Source organism: Muntiacus reevesi, chromosome 18 (genome assembly GCF_963930625.1).
Source record: "Muntiacus reevesi chromosome 18, mMunRee1.1, whole genome shotgun sequence".
NCBI classification, from domain to species: domain Eukaryota; kingdom Metazoa; phylum Chordata; class Mammalia; order Artiodactyla; family Cervidae; genus Muntiacus; species Muntiacus reevesi.
The window spans coordinates 11,524,652-11,542,203 of record NC_089266.1 but is presented as its reverse complement, the minus strand read 5'-3'; the positions used below and the strand labels follow the sequence as shown (position 1 = coordinate 11,542,203).

The 17,552-nt window shown below is 54.9% G+C and overlaps 1 protein-coding gene across 1 annotated transcript in view; it reads left to right on the top strand.

The window, feature by feature from the left end:
* Window positions 1-324: 324 nt before the first annotated feature.
* The window catches only part of SLC38A10 (solute carrier family 38 member 10), a 40,655-nt gene continuing 23,427 nt past the window's right edge, over window positions 325-17,552 (top strand). Inside the window, exons 1-9 of the mRNA XM_065910870.1 lie at window positions 325-731; window positions 3,486-3,603; window positions 8,411-8,456; window positions 9,261-9,354; window positions 9,572-9,715; window positions 10,572-10,696; window positions 13,351-13,453; window positions 14,264-14,446; window positions 16,632-16,743. Of these exons, the coding sequence (XP_065766942.1) occupies window positions 633-731; window positions 3,486-3,603; window positions 8,411-8,456; window positions 9,261-9,354; window positions 9,572-9,715; window positions 10,572-10,696; window positions 13,351-13,453; window positions 14,264-14,446; window positions 16,632-16,743 (1,024 nt within the window). The 5' untranslated portion in view covers window positions 325-632. The remainder of the gene's footprint in view (window positions 732-3,485; window positions 3,604-8,410; window positions 8,457-9,260; window positions 9,355-9,571; window positions 9,716-10,571; window positions 10,697-13,350; window positions 13,454-14,263; window positions 14,447-16,631; window positions 16,744-17,552) is intronic.

Sequence of the window (17,552 nt, the reverse complement as noted above, 5' to 3'; positions counted from 1 at the left end):
AAATAAAAACCACAGTGCGATTCCATTTTATTCACCAGATTAGCCCAACTGATGATACCATATGTATGTGACAATATAGAGCCGTGGCGAGTTCCTTGTGCTCCAGGTCCTGAAAGAAAGGGCTCAGGATACCAGGTCCTCAGGAGAATTAGCTGGGTGCTGGAACAGGTGCTCGGCCACCGGGCCCCGCCCACAGGTCCCGCCCCATAGACCCAGCTCCACCTCTCATTGGTTTGCTTCCTACCAAGCCCCGCCCCACTAGGCTCGCCTCTCTCCGTAAGAGCCCTGCTTGAGCGCCGCCTATTTGCCGTCACTTCCGGGCAGAGGAGTCCGCGGAAGGAGGAAGTGTGTGTCAGTGGCTGCGGAGCCGGGCTGAGGTGTTCCTGGCTGGCACCCCGCAATTCTCCCGGGTATATGCGTGGGGACACGGAGGTGGCCAGCGAGAACCAGCGAGGGAGGAAGACATGAGGCGGCCGTGGGGCCTGGCGGGGTCTGGAGGTTGACTGCGCCTGCCGCCTTCCCAAGAGGCCGCCTCCTCCAGGCAGCCAGCCACCCGTCTCCCTCAGGGTCTCACGCCCCACCGTCGTCCCGGCGCCTTGAACTGGGGCTCCCTGGCCCCTAGACCCCGCGCTATGACTGCGGCCGCAGCCTCCAACTGGGGGCTGATCACGAACATAGTGAACAGCATAGTAGGGGTCAGTGTCCTCACCATGCCCTTCTGCTTCAAACAGGTGAGTCCAGCAGGCAGTGGTCACCCCCCCTTGCCGCCCGGGGCTTACTCCCTCACGGGAACTAGGACTTGGGGAGGCGGCCTCGCAGCTCGCCCGCCCCGTGGATGCAAGAGAAATGAGGGAATTCCCTAAACGAAAAGCTTCAGTTCAGTCGCTCAGCCGTGTCCGACTCTTTGCGACCCCATGGACTGCAGCACGCCAGGCTTCCCTGCCCATCACCAACTCCCGGCTTGCTCAAACTCATGTCCGTGGAGTCGGTAATGCCATCCAACCATCTTATCCCTCTTTTCTCAACGAAAAGCCCAAGAACAATTAATAATTTCATATCGAAGTGCAAATGTAGCAAAGTAATATGATCTTTCAAAAATGGAAAGTGATCACAGGATTCAGTGTTACTTTTCTTTATTATTATTTCTAAAAGCTCTTACCTGACTGCACTTGTATTCAGAAGCACACCTGTCAAATCCCCAGGCCTTGGAACTAGTTTGGGGTATTGGTTACAAGGTGATTACTACATTCTCCAGATTGTGTGCTTAAAATTTGTGCATTCCACCATATGCAAATGTTACCTTGATTGAAGAAATCCAAAATATTAAAAAATTGGTGTCATCCCAGCATTAAATACTGCATGAAAGAAACTCACCATTTTTGAGGTGTGGATTCATTTGACTTTTGTTTAATTCACAAATAAACAGGCATTTGGTATGGTAGAAAAGGGAGGTGATAGAATTGTCAAATTGGGTACCTTCTTTCCTAAAAGTGAACTTCTTAGCTTATTGTGTGCCATGCTGGAGATACTGTTACCTCTGCCTCTTGGGGCAGGAGCTGTCTGCTAGCTAGGTTGCTTGAGGGTGGAGGAGGAGAGGGACACCAGAGGACAAGTGGCCAATAAGGCCGCAAAGACCAGTCTTACATGATGAAACCAAATAGGTGGAAAAATGAAAATAAGATGGATATTTTGGAACTGAAAATCCGCATCAGTATTTAATTTTAGAGCAACACTTTGCATTTTTCACATTTAGCATCTTTTGGATAAAAATAGCAAAAAGAAAATGCATTTAGGGTTCCCGTGTGAGTGGTTGATAAGCATGTTGGTGGGAGGATGGAGACTGCAGGGCTATGTAGAAGGCCACGCTGGCAGCTTCAAAAGCAACATCTGTGTCTTGGCTTGTGAATCCCAGCGTGGGCTGGCCACCTCTGGGTGTTTCTGGAAGGACTACGTGTCCTAGCATGCGTTGTGACTTGCGTGGCACAGAAATGCATCCTGGGATGTGTAGTTGGCTGGTCCTGAGTCTGTAAATGCAGTGCTGCCTTCCTTGACTCCTCTCTGCCAAGTGCCACTGTGGCAGGGCTCTGGTGATTCAAATTTGAGTGTCTTACTGTGTGCTGGGCATGAGTCCCCTGCCAGAGCATATAAAAATGGGCCAGGCTGAGTTGCCTGGGGGGAGAGCTTATTGGTGGGTGCCCTCTTGCAAGCAAAGACCTGGAAGTGGTTTGCCCTGCCCCGAGGGCCTGGCCAAGTTAGGACATGCTGTCACTCATCACTCAGACTCAGCGTCTTCTTTGTGAGAAGCCTGTTGGCAAGAACACCATGTGAGGCCAACAGGCAACTTGGAGATGTGTGTTTTTATCTGGTAGCCAGGTCACTTAAAAGTTTTTGTTTGTGTTTTTTGTTTGGTTGGTTTTAATAATTTGGGTACTTCTCTGAAAAAATTAGCAATTTATTAAAGTGTAACACGCATACAGAAAAGTGAACACATTTTAGGTGTACTCTTGATGGATTTTCATAATATTAACAAACGCATGTAGCCAGCTCCCAGATTGAGGAACACAGCATTGCCAGCATCCCCCACCCCTGCCTCCTTACTGAGGGTTGCCCTCCCACCCCCAGACCCCACTGGTCAGTGTTGCCAGATTTTAACTGTATGTGAATACATCATGTCGTAGGTGTCAGGCCAGCATTGCTCAATTTATCTGTTTTTTAACCTTTGCTAGGCAGGCGTGGCATTTCCTGTTTGGAGCAGTGCACAGGCTTTGACCACATGGACCTGTCCTGTGGGGTGGTGACCTGCACGCGGGAGAGCTGGCTGGTGGGCTGTGTGTGTATTCCGCTCTGCTAGATGCTAGTAGGACAGTTGGTTGTTTCTTCAGTTTTTGGATTACAGATAAACCTGCTGTAAACATTGGCATGCAGGTTTGTGCATGAACACATGTTTTCATTTCTTTTGGGTAAATACCTAGGAGTGCAATTGCTGGTCAGATGGTGAGTGTCTGTTTAACTTATAAGAAAGGCGTAAATGTCATTTTTAATCTCTTCCTTCCAGAATGTGTTTATCACTCATAGCTGTTGATCCAAGTGGCTGGAAGGTTGTTCGCTGTAGGGTGTCTGCAGGGAACTGGGGAGACTGGCAACCTCTCACCATTCCTTGAAACTCTGGGAAGGAAATGGGGTCCCTGGTGCTCTTTCGGGGACATGTATACACTTTATGTCCCTGGACAGAACGTGTTGACCACTCCATCCAGGAACTGTTACCCATTGGCGTTGGGACAAAATAGAGCTGGGGCCTCAAGTCTAGGGAGCAGGGGCCCAGGGGAGGGCTTTTGGTCATCACTTGTGCTGTTCACCTGTGTTCGGCGTGTGAGATAAAGATGCTGGGTAGTGTTATTTTGTTCAGTTCAGTTCAGTCACTCAGTCGTGTCCGACTCTGTGACCCCATTTATTTTGTTAACGTCTCTTTTGTCCCAACACTCCAGTGTGGCATTGTCCTGGGGGCCCTGCTCTTGGTCTTCTGTTCTTGGATGACGCACCAGTCCTGCATGTTTTTGGTGAAAGCTGCCAGCCTGAGCAAGCGGAGGACTTACGCCGGCCTGGGTGAGTGCATTGCCTCCCTGAGAGGGGTGGGACCTTTCTCAGCACCCTCTTAAGGAGTGCAGCATCTGGATCTGGGGCTGTGGGCCTTAGTCTTTTAAGTACTTTTCTTTCACTTTAATCTTTTTTTTTTTTCGGTCATGCTGCACAGTATGAGGGATATTATTTCCCTGACCAGGGATCGAGCCCACACCTCGTGCACTGGAAGCATAGACTCTTAACCACTGGACCACCAGTGCTTTATTCTTTATTCTACTTTATTCTTAAAGAGTCCTTTGAGCAGCAATTTTTCTTATTTTAAAATTTAATGCAGTTAAAAACAAAGCTGTTAAATCAACATGTTTTAAAATTGAGATAATGCTTGTCTTCCCGCCTTCTCTTTATGCACGTCCACATAGAGAGGCCCCTCCTGGTTCAGACAGCCTTGGCAGCTTCTGCTCCTATGCCTACAGCCCCAGAGCCTTCCTTCTGAGCTGCCTGACCCAGATATTGCTGCACGTCTCCACTCTGAATGCCACGGGCAGCCTGTCCTTGGGCTCAGGCTTGTAGCGGCAGCAAGTCATCAACTCCTCCACGGCATCCTCTATGTCCTGTTGCTGGTTGCAGTCTCATTTCCTCTAGTTCTTTCTTCCTTTGATTTCAGCTGAGGCAAAGAAGGCTGCGCTTTCCACCTCCTTTCAGTTTGATCTATTTCCTGGACAGCCTGTCTCTGAGGTCAGGGCCCCCACTCTCCCACCCGCCTCAGGCTGGTGTGCGAAGGCTGCATTCTCTCTGCCACCTTGGACCTTTCGACTCCATGCTGCATTCTGGGGATATGTGGTGTGGATGTTGAAATACCAATACACGTGGTCTCAGAGGCTGCCCTGTGCACGTCTGGGGAAGACTCCCATCCTCTGGCTGGGACCCCCTGACCCTCCAGCTAGTGTGTGGCCCGGATGCTGGGTCCGCTCGCGGAGGCCCTGGTGGGCCTTCGGCTCACAGCTCTCACAGCAGGGAGGAGGTGCCAAGAGGAAACGGTGTGCAGGGTTCCCAGGGCCAAAGAAAATAAAAACATCTGTGAGCCCCACGCGTGGGCTTTTGGCAGCGTGACCTCTGGTTTCCTTCCAGTCTGCCTACTTTGCATTGGCACCGAGATACTCACATTTGTTCTGACCTCAAAATTGAAGGACTGCTTCCTTCTCTCTCCATTCTGATAAGAATGGTGCTGTCAGACTCTTCATTGCTGTTGGAGTCACTTGGGGAAGTGAAATTCAGAGGCTAAATTTGACTCGCTCCTCCACCCATGAGATCAGGTTCTATTTGGGATGACATGTGCCCCAGGGCAGGTCCCTTCCTCCTTTTGTGAGGCTGTGGCTTTTGGGGTGACTCTTTCTCCCCGCTTAAGGGTCCCACAAAATGCTTGGCTGTGCCCTGAAATAGGATGAGTGACCCTGGACTGGGGAGGCTGTGGTTTTTGACAGCTGTCCATCTGAATATTCTTAGAAGGTCCCCGAGAAGGCAAACTGGTTTGGCGAGGTGTGAAAGATTGAAGAAAACTACCCAAGGACACCCTCCTGTGTGGTTGGCTGGGGCTCCTACCTTTAACTGCTTGTGGTGGCTGCAGCCCAGTTCTCACTACCCAGAAATCAAAAAAGATCTGAAACCACCCCTGGTCTCTGATTATGCCTTTGGTACCAAACAAGATGGTGCATTTGTGTGAACTCCCACAGTCCCCGCAGGCCCAGCCTGCAGCATCAGCTGCTGTTTGTCCTGGTTCCGTCTTGGCACCATCTCTGAAATAGAGAGACCCCACCACTTGGAAAGGAGCCCTACACAGGAGGAGATGGGAGTCTCTTGGACCCTATGGACCAGCAGTCCTCCCACACCTCCTGGGCCATTTCCGCTGCTTGTAGGTCTTCTGTCCTCCTCCTTCTCCTGGCCCAGAGCTTGCACTGCTGCCAGAGAGGGTGGCCTGGGTGGAGAGAGCCCACTGCCTGCCAGTCCTGCAGGCCCGGGACAGATGGCCTCTGTCCGCAGAACCCCCAGCACATGTCTGCTGGGCCCATGGGCATCAGACAGCTGGGGGTGGGGGGGTGGGGGTGAGGAGATGGGCAGACCTGAAGACAGTGCAGTGCAGGGTGTGGAAACTGCTGAAACGGCTGAGGCATCCTCAACAAATAACCTTTTTAAACCGTCACACTCCAAGGAACGGGCGGGTGGTTTTTTCAAGTTTGAGTTTGCGACATTTCTCAGTTTGGTTCATGCCTGGAAGTGGCCACAGCGCTGCCCTCCCGGTCTTGGCCCGGGTGTAGGCACCACTGGAGGATGAACTTTGCCGGTTTGCGGAAATACAGCCCTGCGTGTTTTGTTTCTCTTGGTGTTTTGTGTGTGTGTTTTGTGGTGGTCTGTTTGCTGCTTGTAGACCAGTTCTGTGAATTTTATCTACTTTTTTTCTGCTGCTCCTTTGCCTTGTGTGGCTGACTTTCAAGTAGACTTTTCAAACCCCATTTTCAGAAGATGTACAGCTATACCAGACAGTCAGCTGTCCGAGACGTCATGGCCCCATGAGGCCACTCTGACACAGGCCCTGCCTGCGGAGGTGACCAGGCCTTGCTGCCACCTCGGAGCGCTCAGCTGTGCGTAGCAGCTGCTCTGGTCCCGCGTCTGTGGTCCTGTCCTCTACCCGCCCAGGTTTCTGTGGCCCTGGTCAGCCTGCTGCCCGATCATGGGCTGGGTGGGGCCTGCAGAGGGCCTGTCCCTCCCTGCCTGTCCCAAGTTGTGTGGCCTGCACCTGTGGATACTTGGCTTGGGAAATGAGGGTCACAAAACCATCCTTTCTGACACCCAGGATTCTCTGCACCCCCCCACCCCTTGTTTATCGAGCAAATGGTCATCACACCCCCCCCCCCCCCCAGGCAGATGGCAGCGGGAGTCAGGTGGCTGGCTTTGGGGAGGGCTGGGTTGAGGTCGCTGCCCTCCGCGTGAATAGCAGTTTGGTGTGTGCTTCCCCATCTCTGCCCGATGAGCGGAGGCTGTGGACTGTGTGCAGAGAGCATGGGGTGGGCCTGGGGTCCCGATTTCCACGAGGTGGGCTGAGAGTCAGTTCTGTGTGCCCGGCAGCCGCAGAGCCGTGGGCCCGGCTGTGGCCCCAGGAGAAAGCCCTGAGCCAGCCTCTCTGGGGAGCCCCTCCTGACAGCACTCCCGGCTGCACACCTGGTCCCCGCGGGGCCCAGCCCACGAGCTGCAGCAAACCTGCTGCAGATGGAGAGGGGAGTCCGGCCCAGGAGCCTGGGGAAGGGACCTGCCTTCTCGGAAACCATCTAGCAGATGCCGCCCAGCCTCGCGGGGCAGGTCTGGTGCTCTGGTTCTGGCCCAGAGGGGCGGGAGGGCAGTCCCTCGCTTGCCAGTTGAGAGACTGAGGGCTGGGGGGCTGCCAGGTGTTCTTTTTATGTCTCGGGATTAGGGGTTACTGAGGCCTGGACACTTGGAACGGTGTGTGGGGTGTGTGTGGGGCTCTCCCGGCTGAGAACCGGGCAGGAAACACAGGCCTTCTCAGCACAGGCAGCTCCTCGGGGGCAGCCCCCCTAGGTTTGTCCTTCTGGGAACCCAGCGAGTCTTTCTGGGTGAAAAGGTGCCGCCTCATGACTCTTCTCTGGCCTCCTAGAACAACTTTAGTTTCCTTTGTCCAGAATGCGGGTGTGTTCTGGAACTCTCTCTGGCTGGGTGCTCTGAGCACTTAGAATATGCTGTAGATGCTCAGCTTCCTTTTGGAGAAGGAGGGGAGTGGGATGGCTGGGCCCCAGCCACCTTCACGTTAGGGACACCGGACTTTGTGTCTTAGAGGACCCTGAGGTGCAAGTGTCCATGTGGTAGTTGGACAAGCCGGGAGGCCGGAATGACCCCTGGTTTGCTTTCCAAGGCCACCTGCCCTGTGGCCGTGCAGCTAGGGACTCCATGTTCACTGGCTTTTGGCAGTGCTGTGATTTTTCCTAAATAGTTTGAAAGTAAAGTAGTAGCATCTTTTGGACTCGTTCACGTGAGGTGGCCTGCGTGTTCCCTGCTCTCTGGTCTCCTGGACGGCTCTGCCCGTGTGAGGGAGGGGGCTTTGCTGTCACGTGCACCCCCTTCTGCTTGCTTCTGGGGGATCAGAGCTTCTCTCGGCCCTCGTCCGGCTCACCATGGGGCTGGGTTGCAGGGGTTCCCGGCCTCTGTGAGGTCCAGGGAGGGGCCTGCTGAGTCAGCTCTTAATCTCTCCTCTGCTAGAAACAGCTCCACTATCAGGAAGGACGGGCCGAGGGGCTTCTCCAGGCTTGCGTGCACTTGTCCCCTCCTGTCCTGAAGCACCTTGCTCAAGATTTTCTGCTAAAACCACAGAGTGAACATGAAGGCCCTTAGCCAAGTGCCCTTGTTATGACTGGGAAAACCAGATGTACTGGGGCTGGGCTGACCGCCCTCCCCGGGCGCCCCCACCCTGTCCCAGGCAGGCCTCCCTCGGCCTCCTCATTGGCAGCCTAACTTGCCCAGAGGGAAACTGCTGCTTCCCTGGGACCGTTTTTCTTTTCTTTTTTCTTTCCTTTCCTTTGTGTACGAGTGAGTGTGAAAAGTGATCCACCCTAGCTTTATTCTTATTTTCTGTGATTCTTATTTGTTGAAGGTAGATCTGAAAAAAGACGGGACCAAAATTTTCAAATATCCCCTTATACCCATAGAACTCCAGACCTACAGGTTTTTGTCAGATTGCCTTTCACAACTTTTACTGGGGATATTTTTACTGATGTGCTTCTCTCACTTTAGACTGAGCGTTCATTCTCTTTTCCCCTCCCTGCACTAGCATTGCATGCCTACGGGAAAGCAGGAAAGATGCTAGTGGAAACCAGGTAGGTGGTGCCGTTCTGTTGGGGGTAATTCTCTCTGTTCTTCACTTGTGACCAAAAAGAAACAGGAGGGTTGCTACACAATGAATTGTATGTTTCAGATGTGCATTGGTTCATAGCTTAAAATATTTCTCTGAAGTGTTACTTACTAAATAGTTGAAAGTTTAATTTATTGTACCCTTAAAATGATTAGTGCCAAGGCTGAAAGCCTTATTTAAATCTTACTAAGAAAAATATAAAGATGGAAAACCCAGGGAACACAGCGAGGGGGCACTCCCTGGGCTGTACTTCATCTCTGGGTTGTGTTCCCAAAACTCAGATGCGCCCCCCAACCCCGCCCCCTGCCCTGAACACTACTGCATAAAGGTGGCATTAAACTGGAAATGTCATATTCTCCCTTTGGAGTAAAATTTTATGAGATGAAAAAAATAGCTGAGAAATTGCACTTTTAGGCTTCTAAATTAGGGAATTGCAAACTGAAAAGAATAACCCTTTTCTGAAACAGTTGATTGTTCTTTTAACTTGTCTTAACATCACAGTGCATTTTTGTACCACCTGAAAGAACTTTTAGAACCTCCTGCTGAGAGAAAAATGTAATACCACATAAAGAAGAGTCTAGTGTTGCTCAATATTCATTCTGAGTAAAATAGCAAACTCTGCAGCCAAACCTTGGAAACTGTTGAATGTCGACACCATGTCTCCCATTCGACCTCTCCCTTGGGTTGTTGCATGTCAGCGGCCAGGGGGATGCGGGTGCGTCTGGGACTCCCGGTGCTCAACTCTCAAGCTTGCCCACCTTCCTTGCAGCATGATTGGGCTGATGCTGGGAACATGCATTGCCTTCTATGTTGTGATTGGCGACCTGGGGTCCAACTTCTTTGCTAGGCTGTTTGGGTTTCAGGTAAGGACATCTGCAGGTGTGCGATAAGTCGGAAACCTCACGGCTGCTCGCGTGGCAGCGCGGGGACTGTTTCAGTCCGCATCTTGGACGGGGAGCGGTGGGAGGGGCTCCGAGACCAGCACGCCAAGAGGCGAAGCTTGCTGGGCCCCAGTCAGTCCCGGGGCTCGAGGTGGGAAGCCCGGGCCGTCCCTGTGCCAACGCCTGGCGCTCCGCCCAGGTCACGGGCACCTTCCGCATGCTCCTGCTCTTCGCGGTGTCCCTGTGCATCGTGCTCCCGCTCAGCCTGCAGAGGAACATGATGGCCTCCATCCAGTCCTTCAGCGCCATGGCCCTCATCTTCTACACCGTGTTCATGTTCGTGGTGAGTGTCGGGCTGCCACCTGCCACCAAGGTTGACTGGAACGTGACGTAGAATCCGCCACAGGAGCCCACAGACGGGGCTGCAGGGGAGGGGAGCGCTCTGAGGCAGGGAGTGAAAGCGCGATGCTCCCCAGTTCACGGAAGACCTTTTATGTGGGCTTTGTGGCCAAAAGTCAGGAGGCCAGCCTTACAAGGGGGTGAGAGCAGTTGTTGCCTAATGAGTGTTTATTGCTGACTGTTGCGGGGGGCAGAGGGATGCAGTCTGGAGTTGACACTCAGGGCACCCCTTGGGAGCCCCCGGGCCTGAGCCCCTGACCACTCTGGTGGGAGCAGAATGGGAGAGTCTGTGTAGCGGGCTCTCCTTAGAAGACCGAGCCCCGGGTGGTGTCTCCAGTGCCCCTCGGCTCTGAGGGCCAGCCCAATGACCCTTCCCCTTCCTCTCCAGGCAGCCCTGTCCTTGATGGGTCTGTCTTTAAATTATGTCCGTGCAGGACTGGCAAGGACCTGCCAGCTTGGGGGACTGTCCTGACCTGGAGGCGACTGGGGTAGGCACAGCAGGTGGGCCTCATTGCTTACCATCTGCAGCCCTGGACGGGCAGCCGCCCCTGGTGCCAGGAGGCCCCGCAGCTCCTCTGGGCAGCACCTGGCCAGCTGGTGGCACAGCAGAGAGCCGAAACCCCGGGCCACGCACCACTCCCAGCCCCTCCAGGCTTCCCAGCCCCTCCCGTCGGTGGCACCAGGCTGCGCCATGCGGGGCCTGCACTGTGGTGCCGGCCGCCTCAGTGCCCTGCCCGGCCCTGGCCCCAGTCCCGCTGTGTGTGCTGCCGGTGCCGAGCTCCGCTTCCTTCTCCTCGCAGATCGTGCTCTGCTCCTTCAAGCACGGCCTGTTCGGTGGGCAGTGGCTGCAGCGGGTCAGCTACATCCGCTGGGAGGGCGTCTTCCGCTGCATTCCCATCTTTGGCATGTCCTTTGCCTGCCAGTCGTAAGTACCACCTGCTTCCAGGGCCCTGGGGGTGAGTGTTACGAGGGGAGGTTGCCATCCTGGGAGCGGAAAGCACCATTTCCTTCAGTGAACGATGCAGGCCATGAGGAGTAAGATGTTCTTCACCGAGGCTTCTCCCCACTCCGGGTTCAGGGCGGGAGTTCTGTGTTTACCAGGAGAGAAATCGACTTTGTTCCTGAGATGTGTTGCCGGCACTGTTGGCGACAACGCCCAGTTTGCCAAATCCCCCACGAGCAGAGTTGGCTGTGGGGAACACAGCACAGCCCAGAACCATCTGACTCACAGAGTCCCGAGCGTTTTGCCAGAATTTAGCTATTCGTGTGAGAATATTTAAGAGGGAATTGCACAAACATTGACTTCAGACTGCTGCTGGGACGCTTTCAGAGACGTGTGTGTGTGCATGCGCGTGTGCACGTGTGTGTGGTTGAGCAGGCGTGCGCTCTGGCACTCGGGACTCTGTAAATGCAGAGCAGCGTCTTCCATATTTCCAGCAGCCTTACCTTCTCCACCAGATGACAGGCGCCTACGATGCACACCCGGCCGGGTGGTAACCCCGCTCCAAAGAGGCATAAATCTGGCGGGGACAGGAAAGGACCATCGGTGGCGGGGGTCTGGCAGAGCAGCCCCCCACAGCTCCACGGGCATGAACTGTGCCAGTCGTAAACTAGCGTGACAGATGAGACTTGTTCTGACTACTGTGTTTACACCCACACGCGAGATCCAAATCGTCGTTTCCCACTTCTCATCTCTCTTGGCAGCTCGGTTTCCACCAGAGCACACTCCGCTCTTGCTGTTTAACGTCCCTGTTAGAATTGGTGACAGAAGCTACATCCTTTTGCCGTGTACCTAGTTACCGGATTGTCCTTTTTTCCTGTGGGTTTGGTCTGGCTTTCCGGTGTGGGCCGCTCTGTCATCAAGCGGGTCTCTTGGGCGTGGTTCTCAGGTTGAGTTATGGGTTCCGGAGGGGGGTGGGTTGTGAGCTCATATTCCGTCTGCCGCTCACGGAAGGCACGGGGCCTGGGGATGTGCTCACGTCCCCTGGGGAGTGGAGCTGAGAGGTCCAGAGCTGGGGCTCTTTCCCGCACATCTGGCCCTGAAGCACGTGCAGGCTAGGAGCTCTGCTGCCCTTGCCAGGTGGCTGTGGGCCCCGCGGCACGGCTGGTCTCCCCACTCTGGATGGACCGGGCCTCCGCTGTGCGGTCAGTGTGCGGCCCTTCCTGGTCTGACTTTGAGGTAGATGAGTACAGGGCAGCCCAGGACCAGCAGGCCCCCAGAGCAGCTCGGAGAGAGCCCTGAGCGTGTGGAGGCCCAGGCCACGCAGGGGCAGGCGGACACCTCTGACTCAGATAAACCAAGTCACAGGCTGCTCAGTGAGATGGTCAAGTGCTCTGCGGGTGCTGGGGGTCTGGCTGCTGCCATCAGGGGTCCCAGGGGCACAGGCAGGATTGAGGAAGGTGGGCACCACAGCCTTGCCACACCCATCCATCCCCACATGTGGGCACAGCCCCTCCCCTCAGCGGCTCCTGGGCAGGGGCTTCTCCCTGTGTGTGCTGGGGATGCCCCTGTCCTGAGATCTGGTACTAGGGCTCCCTGGCATGGACCTGGCCCTGGCCTTAGGAGCTGGGCAGTGCCCAGATGCTGGTGTCAGTCCTCCTGCAGGTCCTCTGCCACCTCCCTGGTCTGCATGGGTGTGTGTGCATGTGGCCGCTGACTGCCCCCTCTGTAGGACCGAGGTGGGGACATCTGTCCACAGTGACTCTTGCCCACCAGCAGTGGCCAGTGGGACAGTGTGCAGTCCCAGGGACGGTGCCAGCTTCTGCCAGCCAGGCCTCCCCCGTCCTTGTCATTTGCTGTTAGTAACATTAATGGGTCCTCTTTGCTCTCCTTTCACTTTTTTTTAAGGCGGTTTTGGGGTTTGGCTCGCTGACTGTCGTGCTTTTCACTTAACATCCTGATGCTCCCCCTCCCGGCCTCCTGCGTGGCGTGACCGCTGGCCCTGGCTCCCTGGGTACCAAGCCTGAGCCCTCAGCACAGCGTCACCCTGCTGTCTCCTCTCAGGGCTGCACAGGGCGCCTGTCCCTCCCTGTCTGCCTCTGTGTGGCCCACCTCTCACAGGTGCCGCTCCCTGCCTGCCGTTTGCAGAGAGCCCACATGGGCGCATCTGTCCCTCACGCATCTGTCCCTGCTGGCCCTGGGCCGTGGGGCTGCAGTCGCTCTTCTGTCACAGAGCTGGGTCCATGCCGGCTCTGAGCCCCTCACTGAGGCGTTGAGATGGGCAGCCGGCCCGGCTTGTTTGTTTAACTTTCCATTCTTTTGACAGCGACGCTCTGAACCGCTTCCTGCTTCCCCTGTAAACACGGGCTGCTTAGACCAGCCCGGAGCTCCCCGGAGCGGTCACGTTCCTGCTGCAGTGGAACAAACGGCCTTTCATCCTGTGGCACTTCTGAAATGTTTACAGAGTGTGCGTGCGGGGAGCGCGCCTAGTGCCGTCCATATTATTGTGTGAGCCCAGCCTCAGTGCTGGTGGCGGCCGGCGCGGTGGGAAGGCAGGTGTTGGAGACTCGGCTAGGGGCCTGGGAGAGGCATGTCTGTCTCTGGAATCGGCTCTGCGAGGTCGCTCGTTATTTTTACAGCCAGGTCCTGCCCACGTACGACAGCCTGGATGAGCCATCAGTGAAGACCATGAGTTCCATCTTTGCCTCCTCCCTCAACGTGGTCACCACCTTCTACATCACGGTAGGAAGCCTTTTGTGCGCCTTCCCCCCGCCAGCTCCACAGTCCCCGGCGCAGGCCTGTCCTTGCTTCTTCCCATCCCTGTGGCCAAAGGGCAGCTCTGCCCCTCCACTCAGCTCCAGGGCCGGCAGGGAGCTGACTCTCCAGGTGGTGTTGGTGTCCCCATCCCCGGAGGAGCGTGGGCACCTCAACCCAGGACCTGGAGCCTCTACACGACCTCTGCTGACTCACTGCAGAAAGGTGTGCAGCAGTGAGAAATGCAGAGAAAGAAAATCACAAGTTCCAGCCTATGGATGCAGACAGTTCATGTTTCCCTTCCAGTCTTCTTAATTCTCTTCATTGTTTTCTTTTTTTTTCTTCATTGTTTTCTTACATGGCAAATAGAGGTATAAATTCGCTGAGAGTCTGACTCGTTTTCCTGAACCTTGTGGTTCTGCCACACTTGTCAGTTTTTCCAAAAGGTCCATATGATTGTTGTCCATTCAGACCGTGGGAACCACAGTTTACCCCGCGGTTCCCGGGTTTGGGTTTTGAGGCCCATTAAATCCAGCCCCTCCGTGGGGCTTGTGGGGCATGCTTCTGCTCACTTTCCAAGCAGTCAGCTCCCTTCTCTTGGTGCCTTGCTGTCCAAAAAGGGAGAAGCCACGTGGGACTCTCACCTTCAGGGCTTCCGCCCGCTTATCAGAGAGGACTCGTATGAGCCGGGAGCTGGCGGGCCTTTGTCCTGCTGCAGCTGCTCATGACGAGTTCGAGGCTGTTGCAGGGAGTGTGTGCCCCTCCTGCCACACGTCCCCTGCTGTTGTTCCCCCACAGGTGGGCTTCTTTGGCTACGTGAGCTTCACCGAGGCCACCGAGGGCAACGTGCTCATGCATTTCCCCTCCAACCTGGTGACCGAGATGATCCGTGTGGGCTTCATGATGTCCGTGGCCGTGGGCTTCCCCATGATGATCCTGCCCTGCAGACAGGCCTTGAACACTCTGCTCTTCGAGCAGCAGGTAAGGTGCTCAGGGCCCCTCGGATGGCGTTCTGCTCAGAATCCTTGCTGTCCTGGCCTCAGTTACACTGTTCTCCGGTGGCTTTTTATAATTCCTTATTTTCCTGGGCAGTCGTAGGCAGAGCTTTTCCTAGTTAAAAATCAGAAACTCCAGTTAAAATGGAATCTTTTATTATTTATTTATTTATTTAAATGGAATCTTTTAATAGGGATTTTTTTTTTGTTTTAAACCAACCAACTTTGGAGAAAACAGCCCCATATCAGCCAGGTTGATTCCTGCAGGAGACGTGGAGTCAGGCTCAGTGTCCAGGCAGCTTAGGCCTGTGTGCTGTGACTGCCCTGCTGTTCGCCCAACCCCCCCGTTGGAGGAGTAGTGGGAAATCGGGGGCTTGCTTCAGCATGAACCTGTGGGAGAGGAGCAGGTGGGAACTCAGGAGAGCCGGCTTGACTGACAGGTGTGTATAATGGCTTGCCAGGTGTGCCGATGGATGCTGAGGTCAGGCCACTGTTCTCTTTAGGTTCGTGTAACAGAAAGTTTTAACAGTTTGACAGAAAACATCTGAGCCCTGAGAGAGGCTGAATTTCGTTTGCTGTTGTATGTGTAGGCCCAGCTCCATGTAGTCCTGTGTGAGCAGTTTTCAAATGTACAGTTGGAACCCAGACTCCCCGCTCACTGCTGCCCAGTTGACAACAGGTGGTGCAGGTGTGGTGGCTCATGCCCCAGGGCAAGGGCTTGGGCTTGGCCCCGTCTCTCTGTGGTGGCCCTTGTGTTCCCGCCCAAGTCCTTGAGCCTGGTCTACGGCGTCAGCCAGGACTCCTGGTGGTCAGGTGAACTGCTTAGGCCACAGAGGTGGGGAGGGGAGAGTCCATCAGGCAGGCAGGGAAGGTGGCTACTTGGGACAGCTGGAACCGGGCTTGTGTTCTAGTGGCTGGCACATGGTCAAGTCAGCCTCCCTCGGATTCTGCCACCAAGGCCAGCACCTTGAGGCAGAGCCCCCCGCCTTGAAAAGCTGGCTGCCCAACCCCCGCTCCTGTCGGCTGTTCAGGCACCTGGGCACCATGCGAGGCTCTGTCCCCTTGGGGGGCACAGCAGGCCAGCTCATGGAGCCCTGGGGTCCTCATTTGGTGCACACGTGTGCTTCATATCTGAATAGCATTTGTGTCTCTGTATGTAACACATTTTTATCATTTTAAAAATTAGGAAATCAGTAGTGGTGATAAAGCCAATGTTAACTTGAGTGGAAAGCCAGGTTTCCACATAGAAACCCCCAGCGTCACTGTGCCCTTGCTCTCACCTCCTGGTCGTTGCTTGACGTCTCCTGATCACCCTTGACCTCTCACAGATAACTCCTGTGACCCCTTGATGCATGTAGCTGCTTGTTTCTTCTGCTGTTAGAGTGTTTCCTGGGGAAATTTCTGCAGGATTCTGAGCCAGAAGGTGTAGACCTAACACCCTCCCTCTCTAGTCCGTTCTGAGAAAGCCATCATTGCTAGTCAATTCTGGACATTGGGTGCCTCCAAACTGTAGTTTGAGAAGGGTTGAAGCTTCACTTGAGTGGTGTTTTCCTAGCTCGGCGACAGTAATCACGGTTGGCCCCTCCTGTGTGCACAGTGCTGTTCTAGAAGCTTCTCTCCCATCACCTCCCACCATAGCCTGATGAGATGCTTCCAGTGACCCTGTGCTTTTGGGTGCGGAGGCCGAGGCCAGAGATGGTCTCTTGGGCTTGACTGTAGCATGTTGTGACTTCTCCCCTTGTCTTCTTCCTGGACTCACCTGCCAGAGACAAGGATGGCAAAGCTGAGCACGTCTCTGCACGTGGGGGCCCTCTGCACCCTGAAACCTGCTGCGTGTTACTGTGGGTGGGGCTGTGTTCTGTCTCCTGTGCTCTGCGGTGCTTCTGGAAATCTCTGTCACAGCACTGCTCTAAAAGGAGGGCGGGAGGATTTGTTCCGAGTTTCTCAGAACAAAGTTATCCCCGTAGCTGCTGTGAGGAGCAGCCTGGCGGTCCGAGCTTCTGGTTGCAGGTTCACGTTCAGGCATAGCTGCCTGTACTTGGAGCGCTCACCCGCCACCTTCCAGGCTGACCCGCCTGGGGTGTTGGCAGAGCCCTTTAGGGACGTGCTTATAGGAGAGTGGAGAGGAAATCGGTCATTTCTAAATCTTGTTTTTATTTTCTTTCATATAGCAAAAAGATGGGACCTTCGCCGCTGGAGGCTACATGCCACCCCTGCGGTTTAAAGCCCTCACCCTCTCGGTTGTGTTTGGAACCATGGTCGGTGGGATGATGATCCCAAATGGTAAGGAGGGGGGCTGCTCCAGTGACTGGCCTCCCACCAGCTTATCCTGCTCTCCCCGACCTTGTCCTGCTGTTGTGCACCCCTTACTCTTGGGTGTTCAACCAAGACACCCAGAGTCTTCACCACCACCCTCTCTTGGTCAAAAAAACAGGTCTAGAGACTCTTGGGTGCTCTCTTCTTTGACACCCTGAGAAAGGCTTGGTAGGAAACACTGCAGCTTGATGGGACCACAAACACGTGGGTGGAGCTGCGGTGCGGGGTCCTGGCCTGATGTGTGAGTTAGCGGGTACCAAGCAGTTCCTTCCTTACTTCCGACTCCTGATTTTGTTGACATGTCACTGAGGGAAAAGGCAGGGCCCTGCTCCAGCACAGACAAAGCTTATTGTCCTCAGACATCCAGTGGGCCCTGCATACCCTCCAGGCAGCAACCCCGAGGCCCCCACACTCCTGGCTTCCCCACAAACCAGGACAGGCTCTGCTGGGTCACTTGCTGGGCACCAGGTCAGGCGGTGTAAGATGAACTGGCCCAGAGGCCCCCCACTGGCTGCCCAGACACTCCACAAGGAGCCGGAGCAGCAATGTGGGCCCAGCATGGGGCAGGCAGTGCTGTTAAGCTCACCTTGCTGGCAGGGAAGCCGAGGTTCAGAGGGGAGACTTGCTGAGGCTCCTGGCCCCATGCACCCCTTCATCACGGTGTCAGGTGGGACACCCCGGCTGTCCTTGTGAGCACAGAACGCTGTGCCCTGCTCCTCACCGCTGTCCAGCAGCCTGCGTAGACGGGTCCTCGTGGGAAGACGGCTCCTCACCCT